Source organism: Neopsephotus bourkii, unplaced genomic scaffold (genome assembly GCF_033783945.1).
Source record: "Neopsephotus bourkii isolate Nb327-2 ecotype Australia unplaced genomic scaffold, CSIRO-AGI_Nbou_v1 NB_732, whole genome shotgun sequence".
Classification (NCBI taxonomy): Eukaryota; Metazoa; Chordata; class Aves; order Psittaciformes; family Psittacidae; genus Neopsephotus; species Neopsephotus bourkii.
In genome coordinates, this window is record NW_026901230.1 from 64799 (window position 1) to 82985 (window position 18187).

General features: G+C 34.7%; 1 protein-coding gene across 1 annotated transcript in view; it reads right to left on the minus strand.

The window, feature by feature from the left end:
- Positions 1 to 18187, minus strand: part of ADGRV1 (adhesion G protein-coupled receptor V1) — a gene marked incomplete at its 3' end in the record, with an annotated part of 91476 nt that overhangs the window by 62841 nt on the left and 10448 nt on the right. The window contains exons 2-11 of the mRNA XM_061354375.1: positions 16796 to 16980; positions 14943 to 15092; positions 14006 to 14101; positions 12831 to 12935; positions 11590 to 11703; positions 8026 to 8591; positions 6463 to 6733; positions 5340 to 5669; positions 2307 to 2483; positions 1147 to 1370 (exon numbers count right to left, since the gene is read on the minus strand). Coding sequence (XP_061210359.1) covers positions 1147 to 1370; positions 2307 to 2483; positions 5340 to 5669; positions 6463 to 6733; positions 8026 to 8591; positions 11590 to 11703; positions 12831 to 12935; positions 14006 to 14101; positions 14943 to 15092; positions 16796 to 16980 — 2218 coding nt within the window. The remainder of the gene's footprint in view (positions 1 to 1146; positions 1371 to 2306; positions 2484 to 5339; positions 5670 to 6462; positions 6734 to 8025; positions 8592 to 11589; positions 11704 to 12830; positions 12936 to 14005; positions 14102 to 14942; positions 15093 to 16795; positions 16981 to 18187) is intronic.

Here is an 18187-nt window from a genome sequence, read left to right on the forward strand (position 1 = left end):
ATGATGCACTAGATGCATCCCCCAGCAGCTTTTGCAGAAGGAGGCCAATCCTGTAATGGCATAACATTATTTTTTTGTGTGATAGAGTGATGATCAAAAAACAGGCTTTCCAAATCAGTACGAGCAACAGTTTGAAGGTGGTTGCTGGTTTGCTATTATGTAATCAACATGGATATCTGGTGTTGAAAATTCCAAGAACTAGTCTGTGCTTTCTACATAAGAATACTTCTGCATAAGATAAGGACTGTATAAGTAGTAGATGTTCAATGTGGATGGTGCAACTGGCAGATCCCTATTAGTAAGTTTCCAAAACAATTGGAAAAATATATGTTAGACTACTAGCAGGTAGTAGAAGAAGTGGTTTTTCTAAACCATACAGATAACGAATTGTTGGAAGCAGCACAGAAGATGCAGCCAAGATTCTCCTGCTAGTAAATCAAAAAGGAAATACAGCCCTGGATATGAACTAATTTAAGTATTCTGAGCAGCATTCATACACAGGTAATAGCACCTCCTGAGGTCTCTTACAGCCTTAATTATCCTGTAATCCTAATCTCATACAGAAGGGAAAATAAAACACTGCACTTCAGAAACACCATCACCCTCTTTGTAGCCAAACTGTGTAGTGATAGTCAAACTGGAATATTTTGGAAGCCAGGAGTTGTGAGGAAGTATCTAATTACCAAGAGCAAGCAATACTGAACGTGTAGATCCAACAAACAAAAACCTGATCCAATTCTGCAACAATACTCTAGCTATAAATCTTTTTCCATCCGAAACACAGTTATGCATTGCTTTGTACTCATCATCATCTTTTTCCCCGTTATCTCACTGAATATTATTTTTCTGAAAAGATACATGTTTTAACCAACAGTGGTAATTAAAGATCAAAGCTGAAATAACTTTCTAAATGGCAGACATTACTTTCATCAAAATATCAACAAAATTAGATAATAAATACCACACAGTTTCTTCCATTGATCTGCAGTCAAAGAAGAATCCACACACAGTCTGAATCAAGGGCCTAATATTCATTCGGGCACTTAGAAACACAATACAGGCAATGCCTCTAATTAATACTGCACTAATTTGTTAGATATTCATTATTACAACTGATATATATGAATAAATGTTAGGGTAAAATACCTGTCCAGAGTTAGCAACACTGTTTCATTCATTTCAGGTATATCATCAGCTTTAACAGTAATGTTGATTGCAGTATCACTTTGTCCAGATAAGAAAACAACAGATCCATTAAAAGGACTTATATCATCATGTGTTACTGCCTTTTGATTGAGACCAAAGGGTTTCAAACTCCAGAACACAGTTGCTTGGCCATCAGTCCCATCTCGATGCAATGCAATGGAAACCTATGAAACACATGAGTTTCTTGTGATTTGTAAAACCGGGTAGTTTTTTTATTCATACCTGTGTATAAAATGTGAAATCAAAGATGGCGTATCAACAAAAGTATATACTTTTAACCACTTAAAATATAGTGAAGAAGCCAGATTATTAATATGACAAATCACTAAGCAACCATAAACACAAAAAGTGACTGATTTAATCTCATCAAGACACAACCTGGGGTTTAAATGTAACTACTGTAATTTTACTCTGGTGGTTATAGTACAGAGGAAACTTGCTTAAGGAAACTTTGCTTAAGGAAATCATCAGTTTTAACCTGACAATGAGGAACAAGTTATCTGATTCAGGATTTGTGGGAAGATAGCAGTGAAGACAACTAGGGGAAACAGAGAAAATGTATGAAAAAAAAAACATTTCAAGCTGGGACTAAAGCACCCAGAGGGGTGGCAATGCTCTTGAAAATACTTTTTTGGGGTTCTCAGAAACCTAAAAAGCACCACTGTTGGAAAACACCCAGCAAGCTAAATGACATGTTCACATTTAAGTCAGCTGTAAGACACAGACATTTACATGAAATTTAGGAGCAGTATCATTACTACCTTTGCAGTTGGTGAGAGAGCTTCTCTGCAGCATCTTTAGCTCCTTGTAAGGATCGAGACCTAACCAGTTTTAGATGCTCAGAAAGCAAAGCTCAGCATCATTTTTCTCATAATGGCTAACAGATTATTTCAGATCTTAGCTTTACAAGCACTTTTTTTTGCCTTTTCTGTTTGTTTGCAGTTTCTTTATCTGTTTAAAGCAGGGGGATATTTGGGATCAGGCAGAACTACAGGAAAGATTTTTCTTGATTAACTTTCAAACGTTACACTGAATATGGCAAACTTTGCTCATCTAAATAAATGTTCTATACTAAGGGACAATATTAAAGGTTTACTTACCACTGTAGCAGGGGAATCTTCTGGCTCAGAAAGAATAATTGGAAGATTGCTAGTAAAGCCTATTTCTCCATTTGCAATATCTGGAGTAATCCTTAGAGAAACATTTTGAATCTCACCTAATCTAGGACTCACAGGTGGGACTGGAGGAATTCTATTCACCAGCTCAACAGTTTCCAGCTGTAGGAAAACGAAAGAAAAAACAGCGAAATAAGAAGCCTTACTACCAAGTTAGAACAATTCTGACATTTCAGAATAAGTTTCATATGCAGGGAGAAAAACATTTCCAGAACATTTTCTTACACAAATGTGCAAGTGGATGTCAAAGAAATGAAGTGGGTATCGTTGAGCTTTGTCAGAAGAATGGTATACTTCCCAGACAACTCATGTCTGTATCCACAACTGGATGTATCTACACAGAGAATGAACATTCGAGAAAGCTGAGTCACTGCTAGAACCTTAAACATATAAGGGTACTGATGTATACTTGGTACAGGCCCAAGATATTGTCCTGAATTTTTTGTGCCATGCATTGAAAATTTGATGAAGTCACTGGATCCATAATAATTTACAGACTACATGAAGCCAAAGAATGATCTAATCTTTCTTCACTCATACAGCTTCAAGGACTTCTCTATTTATAAGAACTGATACACTCGAACCTGCATTCAGAATTGAAAATCAGTAGAATATTTCAAAACTGTAATCTCCTCTTGTTCCTGTATTCTTGATGATTTATTTACTAGTGTAAATATATAGAATATATACAATATATGAGAAATAGGAAAATGTTTACCCTTTCTTTAAATGGAACATATCACTCCCTCAACCCAGCAACAGCACTGACATAGCAAGGAAAGCTGAACTTGCCTGTTTAAATAGTTCCATGTGCTTCTGTCTACATGCATCATTTTAATAAATGTTCCCACAACTGATTTGCATATACTTCTGCATACATTTCACTAGTGCATGAACCACCAATGACAACTACCTTTTAACTCCCACAAGAATGTTTTTTGCTTGGAGTTACAAGATGTTACCATATAGTAAGGTTTCGCTGGAGGAGGGGAAAGTGGCCTTATCTAAATCCATACAGTGATCATAAATCACCATTTCAACTGATGAGTTTCAATTCTTAAACCCAAGCTATATAAAATAATTGGGCTGTATGATACTTTGTTCTACCACTGCTTGAGTAACACACTAAAATATTCATGACCATTTTATATGATGATAGGTGGAACCGTTATACAAATACCGTATTCAGTAACTGATTCTCAGGCATACCAGATAGTTCTTGAGAGTATGAGTAACATGTGGTGGGTCTGCTTGTTTCACTTGTTTTCAAAGTTTTTTTTTAAACCAGGCACTGATCCTGGATTAAGAGTAGGCAGGAGGACCAATGTGGTCATTAGCTCAGTAAAGTTTCTGAAATACTACACAGCTGAAACAATTCGTTTTTGTAAATGATTCTAATCCTGGATACTAACTTTGAAATTAAAGTAGAAATTAATGAAGAACTAGGTTGCTGGTTTGGGATTTTTATTTTTTTTTTAGCTCAGTGTTTCTTTTAAAGAAACTCAGCTTATCAGGAGAAAAGAATGCACTGTGAACTTAATAATGACAAGTAGTTTATTGCATTAGTAAATCTTCCTGCCCATACCAAAACCTGAACTTCAGACTAAAATATATTATTTAATTGAAGATGTCACTGAAGAACGTGAATCTCAGTTTTACAGTTCCCCTCTTTTCTCTAGTTGTGTTTAAGTATGATTTCCTCCTCCACTCCTCCTCCATGATTTCTGGGTCAATCTTTTACTGTGCCTAGTACAAACTCTATAAACTCATTATAAACATGCTCACTGCAATTATTGTTTATTCACCGTATAGAAGGATTGTCATAGTGATAAATTGGGGTATTTTTCTTCCTTCTCCAAATGAATTATTTTTCCTGGAAAGCTCCTCTGATTTTGTTTATTCAAATAAAAAGATTTTTATGGTTCATGGAGAAACTACAGAACATCCACCACTCCCCCCCCCCCCCCAGAAAGCCACAGTTTGAAAAGCTGGGCAAACTGCCTGAATTCTGAAATACTTTTTTATGTGTGTTTTGTTCACAGTCCACACTGCAATGCTATTTATAATTAATTTTAAAATGGCTCAGAAATAGATATTTCAATTCTTCTGATGATCTTTCATATCTCATGCAGATGTAAAACATACTAACCAATTCTAGTATTCTAGAATGCAATTACCTACCTAAACGAATGCAAAAAAGATGAATAATAGTAAAGCAAGTATATAATTCTGGTAATATATTTTTTTTAAGAGAATGAGGGAAGGAGGTAGAATGAAGAAATCTTTCAAGATCCCAGAAGCAATTAAAACATCCTCAGTAGTTCTGTAGTATGCTTTTCTCCAGTGAAAAATGATGGAAATCGAAAAATGATTCACTGGAAAATGAAATTTTTTCTTTAAATATTTCTTCTGGAAATACATTTTTTTGTCAAGAACATAGTTTTAGTGAATTTTTCCAGCCAGTTTTAATTAGCAATGTCAGAAGTTATCTTCTTACAAATTACAAAAAAAAAAAAAAAGGAAAAAATTGGCCAAATTTATAATTTCTAAGGTTCTGCATGCTTCCGTAATTTAAGAACCTTTGTTCTGTTAAATTGAAAGCCAAGTGGTAGACAGAAAGCAGCAGACAAAGAAGCATGCCTCAAAAGGTAACTAACTTCTGCAACACTGATCTCATTTTGTCATATTCCATGATTAATACCTGAATCCTGTTATAACAGTCTACTTTTGAAAAATGTTGTAATTAGTAACTAATTATTTGGAATAAAGATCTTTATGGCATATTTATGGAAGCTGTCTCTAAATAAGGAAGTTTTATCTACTGAACTAATCACTTTTTTCTGGTTTATTTATTAACAGGTTGGATTATTTTAATTAAATTAAGAGTATGTAGCCACTACTAAATTATGTCTTTTATATTACACAGGCCAAATAAACCCCCAAACATAACTGCAATACCTGTACAAGGAAATGGGCCCCATTTTGAAGAAATGCGTCATTTCTTATTGGTATATTTAAAGTATCTTGTGTTTTTCCTTCTGGAAAGAGGAGACTATTTCTTCTAGATGTATTTAGAATGCCATCTTTTGCTCTCTCAGGATCTAGATCTCCAGCTGGAATATACAGCACAGTATAAACCAACTGCACATCTCCAACCACTCCTCTCTCCCTTGCAAAACTCAAGGATAAAAAGCGTCCAGTAGGATTACTCTCAATCTTCTGATTCTCCAAAGGATAAAATTTTATTAGGCCATAAACATCATCACTGTCCTGAATGTAAAACAGAAGCTGCAAAACAGAAAACAGCATCAATTACTCTATGCTACGATTAACTGCACACCATAGTTTTCATGCTTTCACAAAAGCCTGAGCTGACTGTTATCATACATTTTTCTCTTTAGTGAATTCAGACTGAAGAAAGAAATAAGATCTACAGCCCCAAAGCATTCTTTGTACGCAAGCAGCACAACAGTGACAGTGGCAACTCTCCCACTATGCCTCATCCATGCGCCAGAATGAGCTTTGAATAACTGTTTTTCAATTCAGCAGCCAAAGTGAATTATCTTAAAATGTTTCCAATTGGGAAAAATTTCATTTTATTCAGCAAGTCCTTCCCAAACATTTTTGAGAAAGATAAATTAGGGACTTGAGTCATAAATGTGTAAGCAATGCTAGCCACCCTTTATTTAAAAAGGTTACAGTTTTAATCACCAAGCCCTCCTCCTGAAGCTGTTACTCTATGTAAAACATTCCAGTAATCATTAAGACAGCAGATGAGCAAGTGAAAATAACGTTCCTACCTTCTCTTAGCAAAACATCACTTAAGACAGCATTCATGCAATGATGCATATACTGGGAGCAATCTAAGCTGATTGCTACTACATTAAAGAGGTCTGGCTTTGTATAGAACTTTGGCTATGGCTCTGTATATTAAAATTATATCAAGAATTAATTTGTTTGATTTTTATTGAAGCCCAAACCCTTTATCCAGTTTAGCCAATCAATCAGCGTTATCAAAATTGGCAAAGTGCCTTATTTCCTATTGTTACCTCCCCCAAAAGAATTCTGAAAGCAGACTTACCTCAGATGGCTCACTGACTTCTGCACCTCCCTGTATTGTATGAGCTAAGAGTTTTAGAAGATAGGGCTCTGCCTCTTCTGGTATATCATCATTAATAATGTTCAGAGGAAGTGTTACCAGCATCTGTCCTTGATGAAAACATATCTCTCCAGTCTCTGGAAATAGGTCTGTAGTCACAGGTGAGGGATCACTGCTATTTCGGATTATAACCCAGGTAACAGAAACATTTCCATGTGTTCCACCACTTCTTATGATTGTGATCCCCTCAAACCTATGTTTTTGAAGAAAACAAAACCCCACAATATAAAAAAAATAAATACTGGCTTGCTTAGGTATTGATTCTCTGAAAGATTTACACTGACTTAATCGGAATAAATGCTAACTGCTGCAACTGATATTTGAGTCTGGCTCAAAGTTTGTGATATCATAACACACAGGGAAGCCTTTCCTTAGAGTGCTTGCTCATGAGCTCTCTGAAATGTCTCTCAAGATATTTTTTAGAACTTCCTTTTTACAGCAAGAAAGATACTAAGAAACAAAGACGATGTTTTACATTTGTCTTGAGAAATACATGTCAAATTTCAGAAATCTTTTTCTCTGTTAACTTTCTAAACAATTTTATAAACTATATCAGAACAGTTGTTAGGCATGAACATTTAAATAATGATTCTGAATGGTTCTGAGTAAGCTGATTTATTTGAAGATGCCTCTGCTTGTTGAAAGGGGGTTGGACTAGATGGCCTTTGAAGGTCTCTTCCAACCCAAATAATTCTATGATTCTATGATTTTTTGCTGCTGTATTGAAATATTGTTATCAATATTTATGATACTGGAAACATCATGTTTCCCACATCTGATAAACACATGACTACAAGAAAAAATCTGAGAATCAAGACTTACAAAAATTTAGGAACCAAGATTTATTTCTTTACTGTGTATGAGAAAGCAAGATGAATGTTGAGGTGCTGGGCTTTACATACTGTAAAGTATTAATTCAAAACTGTTCTTAGTGTGAGACTGTCAATACTGTGTATCAGTCCTGCCTATAAAACTTGTACAGAGCTTTGATTTTAATATCTCTGTAAAATTACAAAAATTTAACTTAGTTTTAAGTTTAAACTTTGTATTACAGGGGAGGTAATCAACATTTTTTTTTTTTTTTTTTTAACCAAAGGTTGCTTTTGTATATACAAATACAAAGATTTACCAGGGAAGGAAGCTGGGAATCTATTTCCCACTTGTACAAACTGGTGTGTGGCAGCATCATAACCTTATTGATCCTGCCTTTAGATTCAGGGTTTTTCAGTATTCTGATATAGTTAATAAATACATAGTTTTTACATACAGTTCACACACAATAAAGTACTTCCTTTATAATTACACATTCCCACTTCCCTGAAATCTTTGTAGACATAGCTGATAATAATAATACGCTAAGTGATTTCTACAGTATATTTTCAATAGTGATTTTATAATTATTTTCAGTGAAATTCTGAGGATGCTTAACAATGCCAATCAAACCCTTTAAACTGATTAGATACTAGATTTGAAGATCTGTAGTACCTTGAAATTTGGTCCTCATCAATGATAACAGTCTGAGCAAACAGGATACTGTTGATTGATAGTACTCCATAGGGTTTATCATTGGGTTGGATGGTGACATGAACAACAGATGGATTGACCAAAACAGCATCTCCGTGCAAAGTGTCCTTAAGAAGCATAATCTGAAAGCTCTCCGCAATTTCTGGTATGGCATCATCAAGGATCTTAAATTTCACATATGTTTCATGAACAAGAGGTGGGAAAATAATAGTTGTATTTGGCTGCAGGTCTAGAAAGTCTATATTAAGCTGTGCATGTGCTGTTGAATTCCCAGTTATGATGGCGTATCTCACAGAGACTTCATGTTCATCAGGTCCAATTAGGTTTCCACTCAGATCCTTACCACGAATGACTTGAATTGTTACAACACCAACTTCCTCAGGCACCATATAAGCACTCTGAACAAAACGCACAGGACTGTCATTTTTCGTTATATTAATCTGAACAGAATTTTTTGTGGTGTTGATTTCAGCACCTCCCTCTACACTCGTCAGGTAAACAACAAACAATTCATCATTTTCAGGTACCTGGAAAAATAATATTACCAACTGGGTGTAAGTTACATCTTGTATGCCTGCAGAACACTCTTACCGAGAAACATGTTTTACATATTTTGCATAAAAGGGAAATAATACAAACTTAACTGCTCGTTTCATATGAAAGCAAATAGAAGTCTTGCTTTCAAGTTTGCCTGAAAATACCTTCTCAATATTGAATGTTTCCATTTTCTAAAATGTACTTTCTGTTCTTAGGCAATAGGAAAAAGAGTAGAAACCCAAACAAAACAAAAACTAGGAAAGACCCAAACAAAACAAAAACTAGGCAAGAATCAGAAAAAGCTAGATCCTTCCAACTTGAGACTATGATGAGATTCAAATTCTACTTTTGGAAGCTAGCTCTATTTGGAAACAAATATTCCTCCCAGTTATTTAGATTTACATCTTGATTTTCTGATGTTGATACTCAGTTACCCCTACGCATGCCTGAGAGAATACAGGAACAACTTATGGACACAACTTTCCTTAGAAAAGGTACAATTTCTACATTCACACAGCCGCACATCCCAAGAGAAAATTACCATAACAGATCTGAGAAAGTGTTTTCTGGAACTCAGCTATTAATTAGGCTTTGTTATTTCTACAAATGACTGCTTAAAACTACATTTTATTTTGGGCTATTTCTTCTCCAGTATCCTATGCAGCAGACAATAAAGAATGGATTATAAACTGAAAATTACAGAGGCTAAGGATGAGGGGTTTTTCTTCATATTCCTACATTTAATTCCCCACATTTTCATTTGCTAATCATATTTCACTGGAAAATGGGATTTTTTTTATTGATATGTATTAGTCAAAGTAGATCTTTAAAAATAATTTATGATCTTTGCATCTCAGCCTTGCTGTGGATTCCTGGAAACTAGCATTATTTTCTTCTGAGAGGAATTTCAGGACAATACTACTGTTTTTTTTTGCTAATGGTAATACTCTGTTATAAAGTTGACAAATCCTTTTCTTGAACTTTTGTTTACTGAACTAAAAGAATTCTGAAAACCTCGCTGTCCAATATTTCTTCTCTTTCACACTCATTTAATTGGCCACCCTCAGATCCTTTTCCAGGGCTAAGAGAGTGGACATGCAACTACCTTTATAGTTGATGCTAATCCAATCCCTTGTTTGGCTTGTGGCACTTAAACTTGCATAATGTAGTTGTCTGATGCAGGGGGTTTCATCAATGCGAGAACTATAAGCTCTCAGTCATCTGTTTCTTGTACAACAGTTATTTTACCATAGAATAGATGTTAACTTACATTTTGTTTAGTTCACTCATTAATATACCGTCTGGCACCATAAAAATGTACATTTAAGAGACAGTCAAAATGTATCCACAGTTTGTTGTTTTTGCAGTATACATCTTAGTATCTCATATAAATGGGCCATTCTGGAGTTCTTAATGGCATCATGACTGACTAATTAAAAAACAGTCAAACTTCAAAGACAACAAATAGTTTAAAAGATTTCCAGTGCTGCCTTGTCTCTTTCATTTTTTCTTAACAAAGTTCCCTTTATTCCTCACTAAAAAAGGAAATATATACAATCAAATAACTGTAAATGTAGTGCTGTGGAGATCAGATCTGCAGTCCCCTAGCTTCCGTAGGAAAAGGGCTACCCAATTCCAAACAAATCTTGTTTTGTTTTTTCTCCCAACTTCAGATCCTAAAAGCTCGAAGTTCTGAGAGTAACACTGGTTTCTTGCAAATTCCATTCTCATCATCATCAATAAAGGGTTTTTACACAAACTTAACCTTTCATGTATCCCTAGGAGGGCTTCCAGTGGACCAGCCACAGCTGGACAGACCGGACTCTGAGAAGCAGAACTTTGAGAGCATTTCTCAAAGGGGAAAAAAAAAACCCATCACATCTTCCCCAAAAAGTCTAAATATTTCTGTCTGTGTGTAAGTCGCAGAAATACTACATCTAATCTGAAAGAAAGGTTTCTGCACACCAGTCCAGCATACTCTCTTAACTTAAAAATATCAGTATAGATGTGGAAACCCAGGTTTTGCAACTAACAGAAATATGCAATAAAAAAGGCTTACAGGTTAGTACATGTAAATATATTTTTTTCAAAGACCAATATAAAAATTGAAAAATTTTCATTAGCACCTAGTGTTTATGTGTTTCACAAGATTGCCTTTCTTTTATAAGTATTATCTATTTTTAGCAATTTTAAAAACATATTTATACCTTGTAACCTGACTATAAAAACATATAAATTTATTCAATCTATATTTTTTTGTTGTGAATATTCAGTGTATTATATTCTTTCATGATGTCTTCTCTTCACATGATTGAGAAAAAGGTTAACAAAGAATAAACGGGATTCCTAGGCACTGCTAACTGAAGGCAGAGAAGCTGCACAGGCATCATTGAGGATGTAATAAAAAATGTGTCACGTGAACAACGTTACGATTAGATTCCTTTTGCCTAAACAATTAATAAAGACAAAAAGGATAGCCTGCGTTCATGATGCAAATATAGCCTGAATTTGCAAGGCAGACAATTAGGGAAAAGCAGAGCACATTTAAAAAACAAAAGAAAAAAGTTTTCTATAGTTTTCTTTCTAAATTAAATAGTTTAATATTAAAAAAAGTAAATAAAGAAAGGTCAGTCTAGTAGATAAACCTGTATCTGGTCCTTGGCCATACAATATCAACCTTGGCCATACAACAGGGACTCAGTATTTTGTCTAAAAAAAAAAAGTGTAAAACTTTCCTGATTATACATTTACTGCAGTAGCCCCTAACAGGTCTAGTCAGAGCAGAATCAAATGAGTACAGAGGTAGTAGCATTAGAAGGATTAAAAATGAGGGCCATAAAGCCAAACTTTAAAATGACCTGATTAAGCAGAAGCACTTTGAACCTTATTTAAACCAAGCATTTTTGTAGCTTAGTATTCTAAGTTTCTCCAGAACAGCAGTTAACCTTCTACACATCCAAACCAAAAATTAAGTCAGCTTGTTCTTACCTGATCATCAAGCACTGTTACATTGTAAATCAAGATTGACTTTCCAGGAGTAAACGTAATATTCCCTCTAGCTGGACTTAAGTCTTCTTCAGCTGGGTTTGGTCCATCACTTATCTGCAAAGAATTGATTTTACAATGAGAAATATATAAAACATGAATACAAATCTAGCACAAGTACAATAATCAGTGTGTGACATGTATAACAAATGACAATTTAGTCATCTCCTTCTCATAGGCACAAACATCCAGCTGTGAAAATCTGCCTTTTTTTTTGGCAGATGGAGTAAACAAGAGTAACCACTCTGAAGAATTTATTTATTGCCAGAAAAAAGAGGAAAAAAACTACTTCCGTATAGGTCTACAAGGACTCTTTGGAATCTACTGATGCGTAAGTGACTCATTTATATAACAGAAAGGATATTCATTCTAATTTCATTTAAATGACTAATATTTCATAATAAATACCAAGACAAAATAATAGCAGATGCTAGTTTTGTGTCTTTCCTATCTTAACCTGTGATATTATGGAAACTACAGTTAATACTGAAACCTATGAGGCAAGGAAGACTCTTAGAAGCAAAATGAGAGCAGAAAACCGATAAAGAAATACCCATATGAAAGAATTTATGTGTAATTTTAAAGTAGAATCAGACCTAGATAAGAAAAAACAAACCAAACAAACATAAAGCCACCCCAAAACCCCACAAAATAACATTCAAACTAAGTATATAATTAACAGCCTAAATATTCAATGTGCTTAATTATTTTGAAAAGTTTAAGTTTCTGAGACTCCAAACTGCAGTCTTAAAGAATTTCAGTTAATATTGAGTTTTCATACTTGTATGCTCAAAGTTGGCACAAGCATCAAAGGCTCACTCAGATGTTTCTTTGTAGAATATAGATACATTTTGAAGAAATATTAAATAAGACATTTCTTACACAATTAATACACATTTTTTTCTAGTAATAGCAACTAATGCTGTCTCAAATATCTTCCTAAGTGACAGAGAACACTGAATTTTCTCTAATGTCTCTTAATTTTTCCTCAAATTAAAGTCAGATAATTATAATACTTTCCAATTGACAGGTATTATCTTTTCATTTTATGAAACAATTTTAACAAATGTAGATGTAGGTATTTTGCCCCTCTTTCACTGCAATAAACACTTTGATAAGTTATGATTATAACCTCAAATATTCATCCCACAGATTAGTGTATGAAGCCTTTTTGATAAACTCACCTCGAAAGTTACAGTGACTGTCCCGTAGGTGCCCCTCTCCCTAATTAGAGTGAGAGGCACACATTCATTTCTGTCCCTGGGCTCATTCACTGTGATTAAGGCAGACTAATGAGGAAGAAAAAGGACAGGCAATCAGGCACAGATCAAATATCACAGCAGAAGGAAGAAACTGTTACCATAGAAATACCAAACTCCCACAGACAAGTTAATCCAATCTGCAAACCAGTCCACTGATGGCATACATTTCCTAGCAACCAATTAGTTCAGCTAATAAAAAGCATTAAAGATTTCAGATAGAAATCATCACGTTATGCAGTAGAGTAGGGTTTTTTGGTAAATTAACGTAATCAACGTACACAAAGCAGTGGCATATTAGCACTGGTATTTATAGGAGTTCCTAATGCCATTACAAATAGGTTTTCTCCATTAAAAAGTAATTTATTAGATAACTAGCTAAACGGGCTCTGTCTATTAAACTGTCATGGCTGAAAGATTTTCAGTAATTACACCGATTCACGGAGAAACATGGCTTAGTACGGCTGAGCCAAAAATTTCTTATGTTCTTGTGCTTTTTCAAGGAAGTCCTCCACCAATATTATAATGCTGACAATAAGGCATAGTTTCTCTTTCTACTAACAGAAACTTTGAATTATTGCAAATACCCTTTGCACCACTAGAGTCACACCAGCGTGTTGTTGCAGCTATTAAACAATGCATCTATCAAGATGCTGTTCTCTCAGCTTGAGAGTAAAGTATGGCATTTCTTACTAAACATGGGGAAATGTATACATTCTCAAGATTTCCAAATGGCATTTTTAGCTTTCCTATAGTATTACTCCTCACTTCTTCCCTATATATTTAGATCTTGACTTACAGATGTCAGGGGCAGTGGGACTAAAAAACTTTTTAAGTTTTTTTTTTAACATGAACACAGATATTCATCCAAGAGAGAGGGTCTCAGGCTACGCCTGAACACCTAAAAACATACAGAAGTATTAAAGATGTATATATGTATGAATTACATACATATGTATGAATTACCTCTAGAGATGTTTTCAAAGATGTAACTCAGAATCAGTTTTCAATGGATTCAGTTGAGTAACTAAACAGCATCTGTGACAATTTCACCTTTATGTTTTCTAAAATTTTCACATATACCATATAAAAAGCCATACCATGTTAAAAGAAATTATTCCAAAGGCATTGTCATTTGATAAGATTGTTACAGTGACAGATTTGGGTGAGCCAAGCTTTATCGTTGCAGACGGTTTCTAAAATTACAGAACAAAATAAGACATTAAACATGATGATCAGCAAAACTCACACAATTCAAGAATAAACATGTCTGTAACAAATTGTATGTCTTTTTGTCATATATTGCAATGAAAATTACTTAAACCAACAGAATGCACTGAAGTAATTCTTAATTATTGAGGAAATGCACTCTATACAGTCAACAACAAAGTGCTTGAAACAAACTTTGTAAATGATGAATCATAGTTTGGCAATCTATTAGTAATACCATAGCAATAGGGAACTAGATATGAAGCATGGAGCACTGCAGGAACTCCAAAGTTGTTCTTTTTTTCCTAATATTTGAACAAAACTGAAACTTTGAAGCTATTATACTGATACCAGCTAAAGCACACAAATCTTTAGAGTGTTGTGAAAAAGAGCTACGTTTACAAAGCAAAGAAAGAAGGAAGGAAAAATAAGTGGGTTTAAGAATTTGTTTGGTTTAGGTAAGTCGTGTTTACCATCTTCTGAAGGACTGGAAGTCTTTCTCTTTCTTTTGCTACTTCCAGGCATGGCCTATGCGGGAAGACAGGAAATGCTAGGAGTGTCTTCACAATCTAATGTCCACAGATGAATGCAGTGCCCATTGCATTCAGTTTCAGATTATGTCTATATGGCAAAACAACACCACACACAGGAGTGGCAAAACCTTCTAAAGAGCAGTAAGCACCATCCTGGCTAGTCTTCAGATTTTAGATTTTAACTATTAGCATTCAAACTCACAAGATTCCACTGAAATCTGTGGAATACAATTCATTTCTGTCACATTACCTGCTGTTTTCTGGGGAAGAGATAAATTGAAAAATTCAGACTTACTGGTAGTGTCAAGTGAAATGTGAATGTCTCATCAGCCTCTGGAAGATCATCATCGCAGACAGATATATATACTGTTCGGTTTGTCTCTGTATCAGGTATAAATGCAGCTGCGTATGTGTCAAAAAAGTCTCCTGTGTCTTCTCCATCAATCTGCAACAAATACACAACCGAATGCCATCTCTTTCTTACCCCACTATCTTCTATAATATTATTTTGGACTCATTTAACAGACTTCACACACTCTTCCTTGCACATAAATCTCCCTGTAATTTCCCCATACGGTCATACAGTTAATTTCTGGGCAGAAGGAATAGATAATAGCCCCTTATATCTGTGTTGTGTAACCAGAAAAACAAAACAAACACAACACTTCATTAAGAATCATTTATTACTTCCTTCCTTGCAACTGGGTATCTTCTGCATAATGCACCATATGATAATTTTTTAACGGAAAAGCTGTTCCTAGCAGAGATCTGGATACCTCATAATACCTACCTGCACTGAACTTACCCTAAGATGTAATTCCGCCTTCCTGCCTCACTCTAGGGACTAGAAGAAGCCTCAGCGTTCAATCTAGATTAACATTTTAATTGCCAAAATTGGCATAATGAAGTCTTCTCTAATGAACAGCCCTGCTTTCCTTTCAGTCAGAAAAAAAAAAAAAAACACCCCACTGATTCTACTGTGAGTAAGGTGGCCAGAGGAGAGATTACAAAGGCAGTAGTGTCAAGACAGCAAAGGGTCTGGGTTAAGTTTAGAGTCAGAAGCTGAGACTAAATGAAGAGTAGCAATTGAACCAGCATAGCTGCCACACCTGAAACTACCATCCTTACAGGCACTAAAGGTGTGAATGAACCGTTCTGAGAAATGCTGTTTTTGCTTTGGAAACACTGAAATCAGAAGTTCAGTGAAGAGGAAACAAAGCATGGCAGGTATTTCTGTGGCTCTCACCAGCAGGGGACATAATGGCAACTACTTTTAATGTATCTAAGACAACACAAAGCAAATGGCTCTTACAAAAACAGGCTATAAACATCCTCCTAAAAGAGCAGCTCAAAATATTAATGTTACACACAAATTTTGGAATTTCAGGTCCTTAATAAGGAAACTAAATTACTCTGCTTGTTACATCAGTAAAGAGCACTAGTTTCAAAGTACAGTCACATTTTCTCAAGGTTTTCTTCTCCATATATTAATAAAGTGTGAAATCCCTACAGTTCAATTTCTATTCCTTGTAATTCTAAGACATATGCTTTTCATCTTTAGTTACAGGTGAATAAAATACTGTACAGGAACATAGGGAATTTCTTTTGTCTATAGGTGGTAGAAATTTATAAGCAGTACCTGTGCTCTCAGGTCATACCACATATATCTTGCTCTATATACATATGATCTAGCACACTGAGGGGGTTAAATGTTTAAAGGAAGTACAGTTGAGATCATGTAAAAATACTAACTCTGATCTCCAAATGAACTGAACAATGTAATTTTTAAAATTCATATGGAAATCTGACTCAGACTCAGACTGCAGAATCTACAAGTAATCTGGAACAGGAAAAATTGTTATGTACCCACATTTTCACTATGTGCTCACAGACACAATGAAGATCAAATAAGCATATCAGTTTGGACTTCTACATGAACAGCAGGAGCTAGCTCATTGTTATATCATTTTGAAACCACTGCTGCGACCAGCAGGAAGTTACAGAAATCTGGTGTTACTTCTTCAAAATAAAGCATTGTTACAGTGAAATACTACCCTTCTTTTCACTGGCTTCATAATGACAGAAAACATTCAAAACTTCTGAAAGATGCTCATATTTACTGAGACTATAACTGGCATAGTTTCTTACCGACACAATTGCTGTGATGTTAGCAGGCGTCCCTCTCCTTTCAATAACAAGACGTATAACAGTTGTACTGGTTTCATTAACTACAAATTCTGTTTGTCCGCTGAACTTCACTTCTGTTTCTCCAGATGTGAAATTAATGAATAATGCTAAAAGCAAATAAACTAATAAAGAAGAAGAGGGCATCCCTATAGAAAAAGAAAAGAATAATTAGAAATAAATTGTTAATCTAAAATACGTAAAACGTTCTCGGTTTGCCTTACCGACCCAGCCAACCCCTCTCAACCCTTCAAATACTTTGATTCTCTTGTGAGATTCAGAAATTAGATGAAAATATGCACAGGACTCAGTTATAATCAAGTCAGATAATGTAATTAACACCTACTTCTAATTCTATTGTCATAATTTTAATCTACAGATTTTTAGGCAGCATTTATGAACTTCTTCCAAGTGAAGGTATAAGTAACTTCTTTTAAGAAAAGACAATGACATTGCCATGATTGTTTTCATTTTCAATCAACAAATAATTAGCTTAAAGATTGACAGTTCTATTTCCACTTTCTTTGTCTCTCAAAATAAACAGGAATTGGTAAGAAGTGTGAAGGACTGAATGTCTGCAGTCATCTCATAGACCATCTTCTGACATCTTACAGACCACAAAATGTTCTTAAACATTTGTACATTTATTTGAGACTCTTTTCACTGCCTCTCTTATCCCATGATTTTTTCATGTCTTCCTGTAATAGAGAATTACTGTGATGCATTTTAATTTCATTGTAACCTTTGCACAGCTAGAGTTTTTTGGTTTTTTTTGTGTTTTTTTTTTTTTTGTGCATAATGCCTGGTTTTCTGTTGATAAGACAACTTAAAACTAAAGCAGTTTATGTCTCCTACATTAGATTTATTTCTCCTACATTCTCCTACATTTCTCCTGTATTACAGCTAGGTCATGTAAAATACAAGTTTAAGTTCCAGTGAACTCTTCAGGTGTTCATAGCGTGAAAGGCGCATTTTAGTGTGTAGCCACTATTTCATGTTACCTCTTAAGATTTCTGTACAGAAGATACAAACAATATTTTTGCAATTGCATAAATAAAAAAAATGTCATTTTGCTTAAAATGATACTTCCAAGTACCTTACCAGATGAATCTGGTAAATAATACCAATAATACCAATTCTTCTGAATATATCTGAAGTCCAGAGCAGACTCTGAGGGGTTTATGTACACAGTTGGGTAGCTTTAATCTCACACTGAACAGGGAATAAGCCTTCAAACCAGTAAAGATAACACAGCTTCAGAAAGACTTCAAGACTTTGATTTATCTTACAATAAATTCTATCTGGGCAAGGGTTAATTGTACATTGTGAGAACTTGAAATAAACTGCTTTAAGGCA